At 38.8% G+C, this 14,444-nt stretch overlaps 1 protein-coding gene across 1 annotated transcript in view; it reads right to left on the reverse strand.

Moving 5' to 3' along the window:
* LOC126161492 (uncharacterized) overlaps positions 1-14,444 on the reverse strand; it is a 307,720-nt gene that overhangs the window by 219,737 nt on the left and 73,539 nt on the right. The window contains exons 5-8 of the mRNA XM_049917389.1: positions 13,743-13,891; positions 12,781-12,989; positions 1,370-1,532; positions 1,024-1,297 (exon numbers count right to left, since the gene is read on the reverse strand). Coding sequence (XP_049773346.1) covers positions 1,024-1,297; positions 1,370-1,532; positions 12,781-12,989; positions 13,743-13,891 — 795 coding nt within the window. The remainder of the gene's footprint in view (positions 1-1,023; positions 1,298-1,369; positions 1,533-12,780; positions 12,990-13,742; positions 13,892-14,444) is intronic.

Below are 14,444 nucleotides of genomic sequence, written 5' to 3' on the forward strand. Positions count from 1 at the left end.
ATTCTCCATGACATTGCTCACCTTCATATTGTCAATGTCGTAGCCCAAAAACTGCACGAATACGGAAGATGGGAAGTACTGCCCCATCCTCCCAACAGCTTGGACACGAGTCCACCAGACTAACTTATTCCCGAAAATGGAAAAACCTGTGTGTGGAACGTCATTATATTTCTCTGGAAGAGCTTTCTACCACCATTCCTGAGCCATTCAACAGATGAACAGAAGTGGTGTCCTGGATGGAATAACAGAACTTCTGAGACTATGGGATTCATTCATAGACAAGCAGGGACTGTAGGACTGTAAAGTGATATTGAAAAAAAAAAAAATAAATAAAAAATAAAATAAAGTAACATGTTATGAAATCTTCATGAGTTATCAGCCGAGTGGCAGCGTCTTCTGGTCACAACGTTTCAATGGATTGCGTATCTATCATCTTCAGACAAAGATGATGGATACGTAATCCACTGAAACATTGAGAATAGAAGATGACGCCACTCGTCTAATAACCTGTGAAGATTTCATATCTGAAATATGACAAGAAAGCCTGCAATCGCATATAAAAATAAATGTGTATGCACTGTTTATGAAATATCCCTCTCATTAACTGTTATCTTAGACTTCCTGTAGCTAATGCAGTAATCCATAACAATAACTGCATAAACATTCAATCAGATCTTGGCAAGCTTTCAATATGGATCACAGATTAACACCTTGCTTTAAGTGTTCATAAAAATAAAAATGTAGTGCCCTTTAACAAAATATCAATGAATCACAATTGCAGTCAGTCAGCCCTACTGAGATCTTTGTGATATAGAACAGTTGCACATATTTGGCCTTAAGAAGTGGTATCCAGTATCACGATTTTATTTTGAATATATAAACTTTAGCAGACAACCTTAAAGGGCTAGAAAATTAATCCAAGAAAACAAAAAATATTTCTTCATTTATATTTAATATGCATTGACATTTCCAAAGTATCCATAATAAATATGCTTAATTTTACTTAATGCATGCATTACTTACCTGAGTCTTCAAACTTGTCAATCTACTACAAGAATACTCCAAAAGTTGCCTAATCTCGTGTAAGTTTTTGGCAGCAGCCTTTGAACAACATTCAACAATAAAATGTACGTCTGTTATATCGTGCAGCACTTCTAGCAGAGTGTTCGCATCAGATGTATTCTGTTGGGCAATATAAATTGCTTCACTTTTGTAAACAGTTTCCACATCAAGACCATGAACAATTGCAAACTGCTTTGCCTCGGTAAACAGTCCTCTCCGAAGAAGGTGATCCAATCTAATAATATCAACAGATTATTAAAGGTTCAAACAAAGAACAATGTATCAACTGTGCAATAGCTAAGCTGACCTGAACTCTGGTATTCCTTGAGCTAAAATCTTCACATTAAGCGTGTCAATGCAAGATTTTTTTGTTGAAGAGCCTTCAACATAGAATATTTCTTGTATAGCTTGTGGTATATCAACCAGGTATGATGTATATGCGACATCAATGCTATACTTAATCTCAAAACCTACAAAGGAATAGGAAACAATAGTGAATACACATTTGATATTAATATAAAGATTAATAAAACGTTCTTCAAGAGGTCACCTACAGTGAATAAATATTTGGAAAAATCATTTTCTATGCCAACAGCTGTACAATTTTATTTATTCTCTACCGGTATCGGTACTGTCTACCACCTTCACGGAAGATAATGTACATCAATTGGTCAAAAATTAATCTCTGTTAAATATGGGAACATCAAGTATAACAAGTGATAAATTATCACAATAATTGTTTTATTGTATTTCCACTGTAGTAGATTTACTCAATTGAAATGTGGTAATACACACACACACACTTAAACTTAACATCAAATAATCACCACAAGCTCAGTAAGAACAGGAACTACCATGTTCTGAGCGAGCTTGTGGTGGTTATTTGATAAGATTAAGACTGTACATGTTACCACACTTCACTTCAGTTGTGTAAATCTACTACAGTGGAAATTCAGCGAAACAATTATTGCGTAATTTGTCATACTTTATATCTCATGTTGCTGTATTAGACAGAGATTAATTTTTGACCATTTTATGTACATTATGATTTGCTCTGAGGATGGTAGCCAGAACTGTAACTGGTAGGTAATAAATAAAATTGAACAGCTGCAAATATCACCAGATGCCAAAAAAGATGTTGATTAAATTGGTTGCACCAATGGTGGGAGCATTTATCTAGCATAATTAACTCAGGATGTATACTGCTGCTCAGCAATTACACGAGGTCTGATGCCACACTAAATTACGTAACACTTATAAATTAACCTATTGTTATTTTAAACTGAAGAAAGATATTCATCGAAATCAAAGGGTGTTCTCTTGTCAGAATCTGAAGCATATTCAATTAATATGTGATGTACAGGAACTCATGGGCTGCAAGTAATATATAAAGGGCTCTCTTCTTATCGAAGGACATAATTATCTGCATACGTCTAGAGCTCATTCTCAGCTCTATTGGATTAACTTCTTTCTTTCCGAGTGATGAAGTGACAACTCATCATTGACTAACAGTTAGGTGACAATCTTATAATATTTGGAGAATCTGAATTCTAACAAAGTAAGGTATCTTGCAGAGTATTGATCTAGACATAGAAATTCTTTCCTGCACTCTTTACTTTTCCCACTTAATGTGTGGGGGCAATGACATTTGAGAGGAGGGCACTATAATATTGTATGTTCGCTATCAACATATTTGTTCTCCTGGTTTCCTGTGTGCTCCAGAAGATTGGTTGCAGGTATTTTCACAAGAAAAAGACAATACTGCAAATGTTATTTATCAACTGTTCTATTGGGTATGTAACTGGACTAGCATGACTCCTATCAAAGCAACATACCTAACCACCCCCGAAGAACCTAGTCCACTGTTCCCCGAGTTGCGAAGACTAGTGGACCAAAGATAACAATTTCCCTCTAACAAATACTGCACAGGTATCTGGATTACACTACTAAGAACTCTTTAGTGTCATCCTACCTCAACCATCAACACAAAGGATTTTAAACCTCAGCGAATGTATTAACACTTCAAGGATCCTTCCCACAGTAAACTTCAAGTGTTTGTGTGCCAAAGGCACAACAGAGCACTGTCTGATGTTTGGTTACAAGTCACAATGCTCTTGCTGATAAGTGTCTACGTAAACTCTTGTGGGCAGCCTAACAGCATTACAGTAGACCGCATATAGTATTTTGAACTGAGATAATCTTTATGATCCGCACACACTAAGTTCAGTCAAACTACAACCGTTTGAAAGTAAATGCAAATACACACTTATGTAAAGTGAAATTAAAGTAAAATTGATGTCATGTACCTATCAAGTTGTCTTGTTTACTAACTTTAAAGTAAAAGACTTAATTTATCTGCTTTTGAAATCATAATATGGAGTCCTGTACACAGTTCAGGATCTTGCTAACTGTTATGATTACAAATGTACTCCCAATAATTTTAAACAAACATGCATTTCCCTTTTATATAGTTATTTACATAACTGTACATCACAGGTGGAATTGAGATTTGTATGGTGGCTGTGAACTAACCCAATCATCACTTCTGCGGCAGTGAACATTTGCAGCTATCATAATCTTTACCAACTGACATCAAATACACTGCTCTTAGAAATCAATTAAACGTAATCTTTCACAAAAAAAAGATAATTCACTTTTGTAAATAAACCAATGTTTCGTGAATAATTTCACTTTCATATCTAAATTTCATTATGAAAAGTACTTAAGCTTCAAAGTTACATTTAAATGAACAAAATAATCTTCATGAAATAATACTTTTTGTCAAACATTTTTATCAAAAATCAGTTTTACAAATCCTTTAGGTGTTATCTTTCTTTGAACAGAGTAAGTTATTAAGCAAATACCTTTACCCTAGAAGGGATGAACTGGACTCTCAGACCCATGTGGATTTTGTATTAAAATACATGCAAGACACTACTTATGTGTAAGCCATTCACTGTAGTTTTCAGTTAAGATTCCATGAGGCCACTACTTGTTTCATCATTACTCTGTTTGCCAGGTGATTGTTTACATGAGAAGAAACATGTTCTGGGTCTGACAACTAGTACATCCGTTTACATCAGCTATTTCTGCTTATGCAATTTTCTTGTTAAGCTGACTGTGGGCAATAAAACTGCTCAGAAGCAGCTTGGCAGTATACTCTAAGTGAGTAAGAAATTGAAAAACGTGTTAGAAAGTGATGATGATTTGGATGTAGAACCTAATTTTGTTCCTGAAAGTAATCACAACACAAAAAGTGAAATGAAAGAGAAACAGCTGGACAATGAAGACAATGTCATTACTCCTTTCAGAAACGTGAGTACATTCAATAGCGCTGAACGAGTATCTGTATCAACTAGTGTGATTGGTTCCAGTCCCTCTACCAATGAATTATCTCTTTGCTATTTGTCGAGATGGACAAACTAAATGGTTGAAAAATGTTACCAACCAAAATGTCTGTACCATATCTCTCAATATAATTATGCATCTTCCTGGTGTCAGTGGGGAAGCCAGAAATGCACACACCAATGTCAAGCCCCTGAAACTGTTCACTAACAATGATTTGCTTGATTCGACAACAGATAGCACAAACACTTTCATTGTTTGTTTTTGTTGTGGTCTTCAGTCCTGAGACTGGTTTGATGCAGCTCTCCATGCTACTCTATCCTGTGCAAGCTTCTTCATCTCCCAATGCCTATTGCAGCCTACATCCTTCTGGATCTGCTTAGTGTATTTATCTCTTGGTCTCCCTCTACGATTTTTACCCTCCACGCTGTCCTCCAGTACTAAATTGGTGATCCCTTGATACCTCAGAACATGTCCTACCAACCGATCCCTTCTTCTTGTCAAGTTGTGCCACAAACTCCTCTTCTCCGCAATTCTATTCAATACCTCCTCATCATTAGTTATATGATCTACCCACCTAATCTTCAGCATTCTTCTGTAGCACCACATTTCGAAATCTTCTATTCTCTTATTGTCCAAACTATTTATCGTGCATGTTTCACTTCCATACATGGCTACACTCCATACAAATACTTTCAGAAACGACTTCCTGACACTTAAATCAAATCTCGATGTTAACAAATTTCTCTTCTTCACAAATGCGTTCCTTGCCATTGCCAGTCTACATTTTATATTCCTTCCACTTCGACCATCATCAGTTATTTTGCTCCCCAAATAGCAAAACTCCTTTACTACTTTAAGTGTCTCAGTTCTTAATCTAATTCCCCCAGCATCACCCGAGTTAACTCTACTACATTCCATTATCCCCATTTTGGTTTTGTTGATGTTCATCATATATCCTCCTTTCAAGACACTGTCCATTCCGTTCAGCTGATCTTTCAGGTCCTTTGCTGTCTCTGACAGAATTACAATGTCATCAGCGAACCTCAAAGTTTTTATTTCTTCTGCATGGATTTTAATTCCTACTCCAGATTTTTCTTTTGCTTCCTTTACTGCTTGCTCAACATACACATTGAATAATATCGGGGATAGGCTACAACCCTGCCTCACTCCATTCCCAACCACTCCTTCCCTTTCATGCCCCCTCGACTCTTATAACCGCAATCTGGTTTCCTCTACAAATTGCAAAAAGCCTTTTGCTCCCTGTAATTTACCCCTGCCACCTTCAGAATTTGAAAGAAAGTATTCCAGTCAACATTGTCAAAAGCTTTCTCTAAGTCTACAAATGCTAGAAATGTAGGTTTGCCTTTCCTTAATCTTTCTTCTAAGATAAGTCTTAAGGTAAGTATTGCCTCACGTGTTGCAATATTTCTACAGTCGGCTTCTACCAGTTCTTCCATTCATATGTAAAGAATTTGCTTTAGTATTTTGCAGCCGTGACTTATTAAACTGATAGTTCGGTAATTTTCACATCTGTCAACACCTGCTTTCTTTGGGATTGGAATTATTATATTCTACTTGAAGTCTGAGGGTATTTCGCCTGTCTCGTACATCTTGCTCACCAGGTGATTGAGTTTTGTCAGGACTGGCTCTCCCAAGCCTGTCAGTAGTTCTAATGGAATATTGTCTACTCCCGGAGCCTTGTTTAGACTCAGGTCTTTCAGTGCTCTGTCAAACCTTTCATGCAGTATCATATCTCCCATTTCATCTTCATCTACATTCTCTTCCATTTCCATAATATTGTCCTCAAGTACATTGACCTTGTATAGACCCTCTATATACTCCTTCCACCTTTCTGCTTTCACTTCTTTGCTAAGAACTGGATTTCCATCTGAGCTCTTGAAATTCATACAAGTGGTTCTCTTTTCTACAAAGGTCTCTTTAATTTTCCTGTAGGCAGTATTTATCTTAGCCCTAGTGAGATAAGCCTCTACACCCTTATATTTGTCCTCTAGCCATCCCTGATTAGCCATTTTGCACTTCCTGTTGATCTCATTTTTGAGATGTTTGTATTCCTTTTTGCCTGCTTCATTTACTGCATTTTTGTATTTTATCCTTTCATCAATTAAATTCAATATCTCTTCTGTTACCCAACGATTTCTACTAGCCCACGTCGTTTTACCTACTTGATCCTCTGCTACCTTCACCATTTTGTCTCCAAAAGCTACCCATTCTTCTTCTACTGTATTTCTTTCCCCCATTCTTGTCAATCATTCCCTAATGCTCTCCCTGAAGCTCTCTACAACCTCTGGTTCTTTCAGTTTATCCAGGTCCCATCTCCTCAATTTACCACTTTTTCGCAGTTTATTCAGTTTTAATCTACAGTTCATAACCAATAGATTGTGGTCAGAGTCCACATCTGCCCCTGGAAATGTCTTACAATTTAACACCTGGTTCCTGAATCTCTGTCTTACCATTATATAATCTATCTGATACCTTCCAGTATCTCCAGTCTTCTTCCACGTATACAACCTTCTTTCACGATTTTTGAACCAAGTGTTAGCTATGATTAAGTTATGCTCTGTGCAAAATTCTACCAGGGGGCTTCCTCTTTCATTTCTTACCCCCAATCCATATTCACCTACTATGTTTCTTTCTCTCCCTTTTCCTACTATTGAATTCCAGTCACCCATGACTATTAAATTTTCGTCTCCCTTCACTATCTGAATAATTTCTTTTATGTCATCATATATTTCATCAATCTCTTCGTCATCTGCGGAGCTAATTGTCATATAAACTTGTACTACTGTGGCAGGCGTAGGCTTCGTATCTATCTTGGCCACAATAATGCGTTCACTAAGCTGTTTGTAGTAGCTTACTCGCATTCCTATTTTTTTATTCATTATTAAACCTACTCCTGCATTACCCCTATTTGATTTTGTATTTATAGCCCTGTATTTACCTGACCAAAAGTCTTGTTCCTTCTGCCACCGAACTTCACTTATTTACACAATAACTTTAACCTATCCATTTCCCTTTTTAAATTTTCTAACCTACCTGCCCGATTAAGGGATCTGACATTCCACGCTCCGATCCGTAGAACACCAGTTTTCTTTCTCCTGATAACGTCGTCCTCCTGAGTAGTCCCCACCCGGAGATCCGAATGGGAGACTATTTTACCTCCGGATATTTTACTCAAGAGGATGCCATCATCATTTATCCATACAGTAAAGCTGCATGCCCTCAGGAAAAATTATGGCTGTAGTTTCCCCTTGCTTTCAGCCATTCACAGTACCAGCACAGCAAGACCATTTTGATTAGTGTTACGAGGCCAGATCAGTCAATCATCCAGACTGTTGCCCCTGAAACTACTGAAAAGGCTGCTGCCCCTCTTCAGGAACCACACGTTTGTCTGGCCTCTCAACAGATACCCCTCCGTAGTGGTTACACCTACAGTACGGCCATCTGTATCATTGAGGCACCCAAACCTCAGCACCAACGGTAAGGTCCATGGTTCATGGGGGGGAGGGGGGGGGGGAGATTAGCTCCCATAAAACCTCTTCATGAAAGTGACCCAAACACTGCATGAAACTTGAAAAAATGAGTTCAACACATTTGTGGGTCTTTTGGACATTTCTGACGTTTTCAGTGTGGCAAAATGGATATGAAAGAATTTTGGAACACTTGTGGCACATGGACAGAAATCTCCCCTCCAAGTATGTCACTGTGAAGATTAGTTTTCTTTTGAGAGAATAGATAATACTCACACAAGAGAAACACAAAAACATGGTAAGTTGGTACTTGTACCTGTTATGGGCAGATACAAAAGGCATTACACAACAAGTGAATACCTTACAGTGGATGAAGTGTTACAGTGTTCATTCATAATGAGGAGCCTATGAGATCAAGATACTTATCATTGCTCAGAACTACACAGCCAGTGAAGGGAACAGGTACTGACAACTGGCTCACAAGCTACACTCTTGTTAGGAAACTCTTCACAGATTGTAGGCTTATACTCAACGGAACATTGCACAAAAACAGAAGAGAAATTACTTTGGAATTCTTGCCTCACAAGAAAAGATAAATAAATTCATCTATACTCGGATATAATGACAATTTCACATTAGTGTCATATGTGCTAAAGAAAAATAAATGTGCAATTTTGTTGTCATCAATGCATGCAAACAATAAAATCAGTCAAGAGACAGGCAATTTTAAGAAGCCAGAAATTATTACATTCCATAATTCAAAAAAGAGTGGAATGGATGTGGTTGGTGCCATGTGTTCAGAACATCTACATCTACATCTACATCCATATCCCACAGTCCACCTTACAGTGCATGGTAGAGGATAACCCGTACCACTACTAGCTATTTCCTTTCCTGTTCCGCTTGCAAATAGAACGAGGGAAAAAATGACTATCTATATACCTCCATTTGAGCCTTAATTTCTCATACCTTATCTTCGTGGCCCTTATGTGCAATGTATGTTGAAAGCAACACAATCTTTCTGTAGTCAGCTTCAAATTCCAGTTCTCTAAAGTCAGCTTCAAATTCCAGTTCTCTAAAGTCAGCTTCAAATTCCAGTTCTCTAAAGTCAGCTTCAAATTCCAGTTCTCTAAAGTCAGCTTCAAATTCCAGTTCTCTAAAGTCAGCTTCAAATTCCAGTTCTCTAAAGTCAGCTTCAAATTCCAGTTCTCTAAAGTCAGCTTCAAATTCCAGTTCTCTAAAGTCAGCTTCAAATTCCAGTTCTCTAAAGTCAGCTTCAAATTCCAGTTCTCTAAAGTCAGCTTCAAATTCCAGTTCTCTAAAGTCAGCTTCAAATTCCAGTTCTCTAAAGTCAGCTTCAAATTCCAGTTCTCTAAAGTCAGCTTCAAATTCCAGTTCTCTAAAGTCAGCTTCAAATTCCAGTTCTCTAAAGTCAGCTTCAAATTCCAGTTCTCTAAAGTCAGCTTCAAATTCCAGTTCTCTAAATTTTCTCAGTTGTGTTCCCCGAAAATAATGTCATCTTACCTCCAGGAATTCCCATTTGAGTTCCCAAAGCATCTCCGTAACACTTGTGTGTTGTTCAAATCTACCAGTAACAAATCTAGAAGCCTGCCCCTAGATTGCTTCAATGTCTTCCTTTAATACCATCTGGTTACAGATGCCAAGCATGCAAGCAACACTCAAAAATAGGTCACACTAGCATCCTACACGCGGTCTCTTTTACAGATGAACTACAGTTTCCTACCACAAACCTCACATGCGCATTCCATTTCCATCGCTTTGCAATGTTATGTCCAGATATTTAAATGACATGACTGTATCGAGCAGTACACCACTAATGCTGTATCCAAACATTGAGGATTTGCTTTTTCTGATCATCTGCATTAACTTAAGTTTTTCTACATTTAGAGCTAGCTGCCATTCATCACACCAACTACAAATTTTGTCTAACTCATCCCCTATCCTCCTACAGTCACTCAACTTTGACACCTTACCATACATCATCAGTATACAATCACAGAATAACAGGAGTCCTATCACACTTCCATGGGGAACTCCCAAAGATATCCTTGTCTCTGATGAACACTAAATGTTGAGGATAACATACTGTGTTCTATAACTTAAGAAGGCTTCATGCCACTAGCATATCCATGAACCTATTCCATATGTTTGTACGTTCTTTAACAGCCTGCAGTGGAACTCCATGTCAAATGCTTTCCATTAATCTAGAAATATGGACTCTGCCCATTGACCTTATCCATAGTTCGAAGTACAGGGTTATTACAAATGATTGAAGCGATTTCACAGCTCTACAATAACTTTATTATTTGAGATATTTTTCACAATGCTTTGCACACACATACAAAAACTCAAAGTTTTTTTAGGCATTCACAAATGTTCCATATGTGCCCCTTTAGTGATTCAGCAGACATCAAGCCGATAATCAAGTTCCTCTCACACTCGGCGCAGCATGTCCCAACAGTGAGTTCGAAAGCATCGTTGATGCGAGCTCGCAGTTCTGGCACGTTTCTTGGTAGAGGAGGTTTAAACACTGAATCTTTCACGTAACCCCACAGAAAGAAATCGCATGGGGTTAAGTCGGGAGGGCGTGGAGGCCATGACATGAATTGCTGATCATGATCTCCACCACGACCGATCCATCGGTTTTCCAATCTCCGGTTTAAGAAATGCCAAACATCATGATGGAAGTGCGGTGGAGGGGAGGGGGGGGGGGGGGGGGTTGTTGCTCCCAAAGTAGGTGGCACAGGAGCAACAGGGAGGGTAGTGCCTCCCACAAGCAAGGTGACAGGTATAGTCTTCCACAGCTCTGAAAGATGACTGCTGTAGGTGGAGCTGATGGGGCTAATACAGTGGTAGCGGCGGCGTAAGAGGTCATACGAACCAGATGGATACGTTCAAATTTCCACTTAGCCTTAGTGTAGGTTAGTCAGTCCAGGGTCTTATATTCCATTATTTTCTTCTCTTTCTGTAAAATCCTGCAGTCTGGCTAGCAAGATGAATGATGTCCTCTGCAGTCGACACAGATGAGAGGTGGGACACATGGATAATTGGCATGTGATGGGCGTCTGTAGTCTCAACATGCTCGACATGTAGGACTCTAAGTACAGAGGGAAGACATAAGTCACTTCAAGCACCATATCAGGTGAGGGATATAGGGCTTGACATCATAGCAGTAGACCATCACCTTGACCTTCTCAGGCAATGTATGACCCTCCAAAGCCAAATGAAGGCACCGGTGGCAACCTGATTATCCCACGGACCCCGAAGAATGGACCGAACGAAATGAACGCCTCACAGCTGCAAAGTGGCACGCAGCTCGTCATCAGACTGCAAAAGAAGGTTCCTGTGGAATATAACTCTTATGGGGTGTGATGGTAACAGAAACATACCCCAACTTGTCACAGGTGAGTAATGCCCGTGACTGGGCAGAGAATGCTGTTTTTAATAATACTGACCCAGAGCGCATTTTGGACAAGCCTTCCACATCCCCAAACTTGTCCTCTAATTGCTCAACAAAGAACTGAGGCTTCATCGTCGCAAAAGATGACCCATCAGCTCTCGTACATACTAGATACCAAGGCAAATAAGCTTTGCTGCCAACATTAGCCTTTCGTTCCTCCCATGGTGTGGCCAGGGAGGGGAACGATTTAGGGTCACACGTGTTTGCATTACATTGAGCACTCAAATGCTTAGAGACTGATGGTGGCTGGCCATCAGCTAGAGATGATGTAGCACACTTCATTGCATGTCATCTGCCCTGATGCCACCCACTCCGACCAAGGGCCCTCCCCACAGGTGCCACCCAGCCACAGCAAGGGCCGCCTGGCAGGATGGCCATTGCCAGGTGTCCCAATGCCCAATGCCCAATGCATACGTGGGCAGTTAATGGCGCAGGCATCAGCAGAGTGATCCATGTTGTCAGGGGGCTACAACCAACAGGGTACATGGTGGCCCCACGACAACAGACTGGTTACCATGCTGGATGTCAGGTGCAAAGAAGTCCATGGTCGGTGCTGGCACAGAAAGCGACACTGCATAGTGCACGGTTTATCCTCGCCCAAGAGATGAAGAATGGGTGGGACTGCAATGTGATGACGAGAAAGGGGGCTAAAGATCTCAATGCACGATGGGCACAATGCACCAAGTAAGGCACCCTTCCCCAATTGGCTCGCTCTTCGGGATAATTTTGAAATATGGAGGTCAAACCCGAGGGGGGGGAGCAACTAGAAGTGCATAACAACACTATCAATGAGCTTGTGGCAGATCACAGCCAAGAAAGGACCACCAAAGAGCTTTTGGAGTTGCAGTGTGTTTCATGGCAGAAAGTTGTGGAGATGAGTTCTTCAGAGGAGGAGGTAACACCAAAGCAGCAATCTTCTGGTGCAGTAAGAGAAATGCTTAAAGCATGAGAATCAGTTGCATTGTACACTGAAGATCATCACCCCAATAAAGCAGTGGCTACACACACCACAAATTTATCGGACGATAATGCTGTGTCTAAGCGTTAGCAGAAACAAATTACTATAGATAGGTTCCTGGTAAAAAGGATTAATTATATATCATGAATAATTAAGTACATAATACTGTATGCATAATTTTGTGTGAATAAATGGTAGGAATAAGATAAAACTTTTAGTAATTTTTCTGCGTGGAACGCATCATATTTTACATTAATTTATATGGGATAAATTGTTTCACTTAATAAGTGTTTTGCACTAAAAATAATATCTTGGAACAAATTATGCTCGCTATGCATGGTTCCACTGTAGTTATATAAGTAATCATTTTCTTATAGTTAACTAGTATTACCATACCTTATGTTACCTTTTCTTAATATATAAAGTAAAGACGTTACACCTACTAGGAAAGAGCGCAAAATGAATGTGGGACTCCATTTTCCCTTCCTTTGAATTCTTCTCAAGTATAAGTATGACAGGATCAGTTTTTCCAAAACTGCTTTCCAATACTACAAAATCCTCCACTGACATTTCCTCATTCAGATAACAAAGTTGTAATGAATAGGGACAAATAGTGATTAGTTTCTTTGTACTTGTCAATCCAACAATGTATCTGTAAAAAATGTGACATAACAATCAAATAAGAATTGTTAGCTTTTGAAGACAGCTATGCCTTAAGATTAACTTTTTACTATGGCATATCTTTTGCTCTCAAACTGAATCATATACATATGTTCCACTGGAGTGAGTACAACAGAGTACAAAATGCAAAGTGTTAATACGTCCTACAATGGTGAAAACATTTTAACCTCTATGAATGAAGTTTTCAGCTCCCCACTATCTAGAGTATAAATTTTAAATTGGGTAATTCAACTTTCCATTAAATGTTTCCCTCGCTATTTCCATTTGTTTGTTATAAGATGATTGCACTCTAGTTACTACCATGACTGCATAGCATACATTTGAATAGGCAATGTTTTACAAAAGTTAAAACAGTCCTCAGACCTTTAGGTTGGTTTAAACATTGCACTGACTTCACTAAGCAGTGATGGGGCAGGAGGGGCAGGGGGGGGGGGGGGGGAGGAGCAAGGAATTCAGTGTGAACACGTAACCATGGTGTAACTTAAACTTAGAACTTTTCATATACACAAACAACACCTACTTTAATATTTTATTGAATCTTACATAATTAGCACTTCATATAACACAGGACACAAGAAAATTTAGTGCCAAATTGTACTGCATCAGATTGTATTCAATGTCATACGTTAAGTGAGTACTTGAACCGACTTCCAAAGTGTTAACTTCTCCTGTTTTAGTCTTAACATTACAAAAGTACTTAATATAGCCTTATAATCTCTCAAACCTGGATTGTTGAAGCTGTTGAACTTTTATTATCTCTTCATCAACAGAAACAAAGTCGATAAGTTCATCATTTCTCCAGAGTTTGATTAATTCAGAAAATTGTAATATTTTTATTTCGTTATTTTCATTAAGTGTTGTTGCAGTAAACACCTGAAATCATGTAAGAAATGCATGTAAATGAAATAGCACAAACCTATAAAAATGCTGAGGCTTAATACAACTGTAGCTATTTTAATATATGTATGCGTGTGTGCGATTTCAGAGGAAGGCCTTCCGGCTGAAAACTTGTGTGTTTAGTTGTCTTTGTGCCTGTCTTCAACTCAACATCTTCACTATATGGTAAGTAGCAATCTATCCTTTTCATAACATTGTCATTATCCCATCCTGGATCTTTCACTGTTTGTTCTATTTTAAACATTAGTTACAGCACTTCGGAGTAGACAGAGGTTCGGAGCAGTCATTGGCAAAAGATTCTGGTTCAGCTGATCATTCGATTTCCAGAAGCGGACTGCCAAGGGGGAAGTGACCATGACAAAAAAGATGGAATAACCAGTGGAGGGATAACATTCTGAGAGTTGGAGTATGAAATGTCACAAGTTTGAACATGGTAAAAGCTAGAAAAACTGGAAAGGCTCAATCTAGGTGCAGTGGGGGTAAGATAATAAGGTTTTTTGGTCAGACAAATATAAGACAATATCAACAG

Source organism: Schistocerca cancellata, chromosome 2 (genome assembly GCF_023864275.1).
Source record: "Schistocerca cancellata isolate TAMUIC-IGC-003103 chromosome 2, iqSchCanc2.1, whole genome shotgun sequence".
Classification (NCBI taxonomy): Eukaryota; Metazoa; Arthropoda; class Insecta; order Orthoptera; family Acrididae; genus Schistocerca; species Schistocerca cancellata.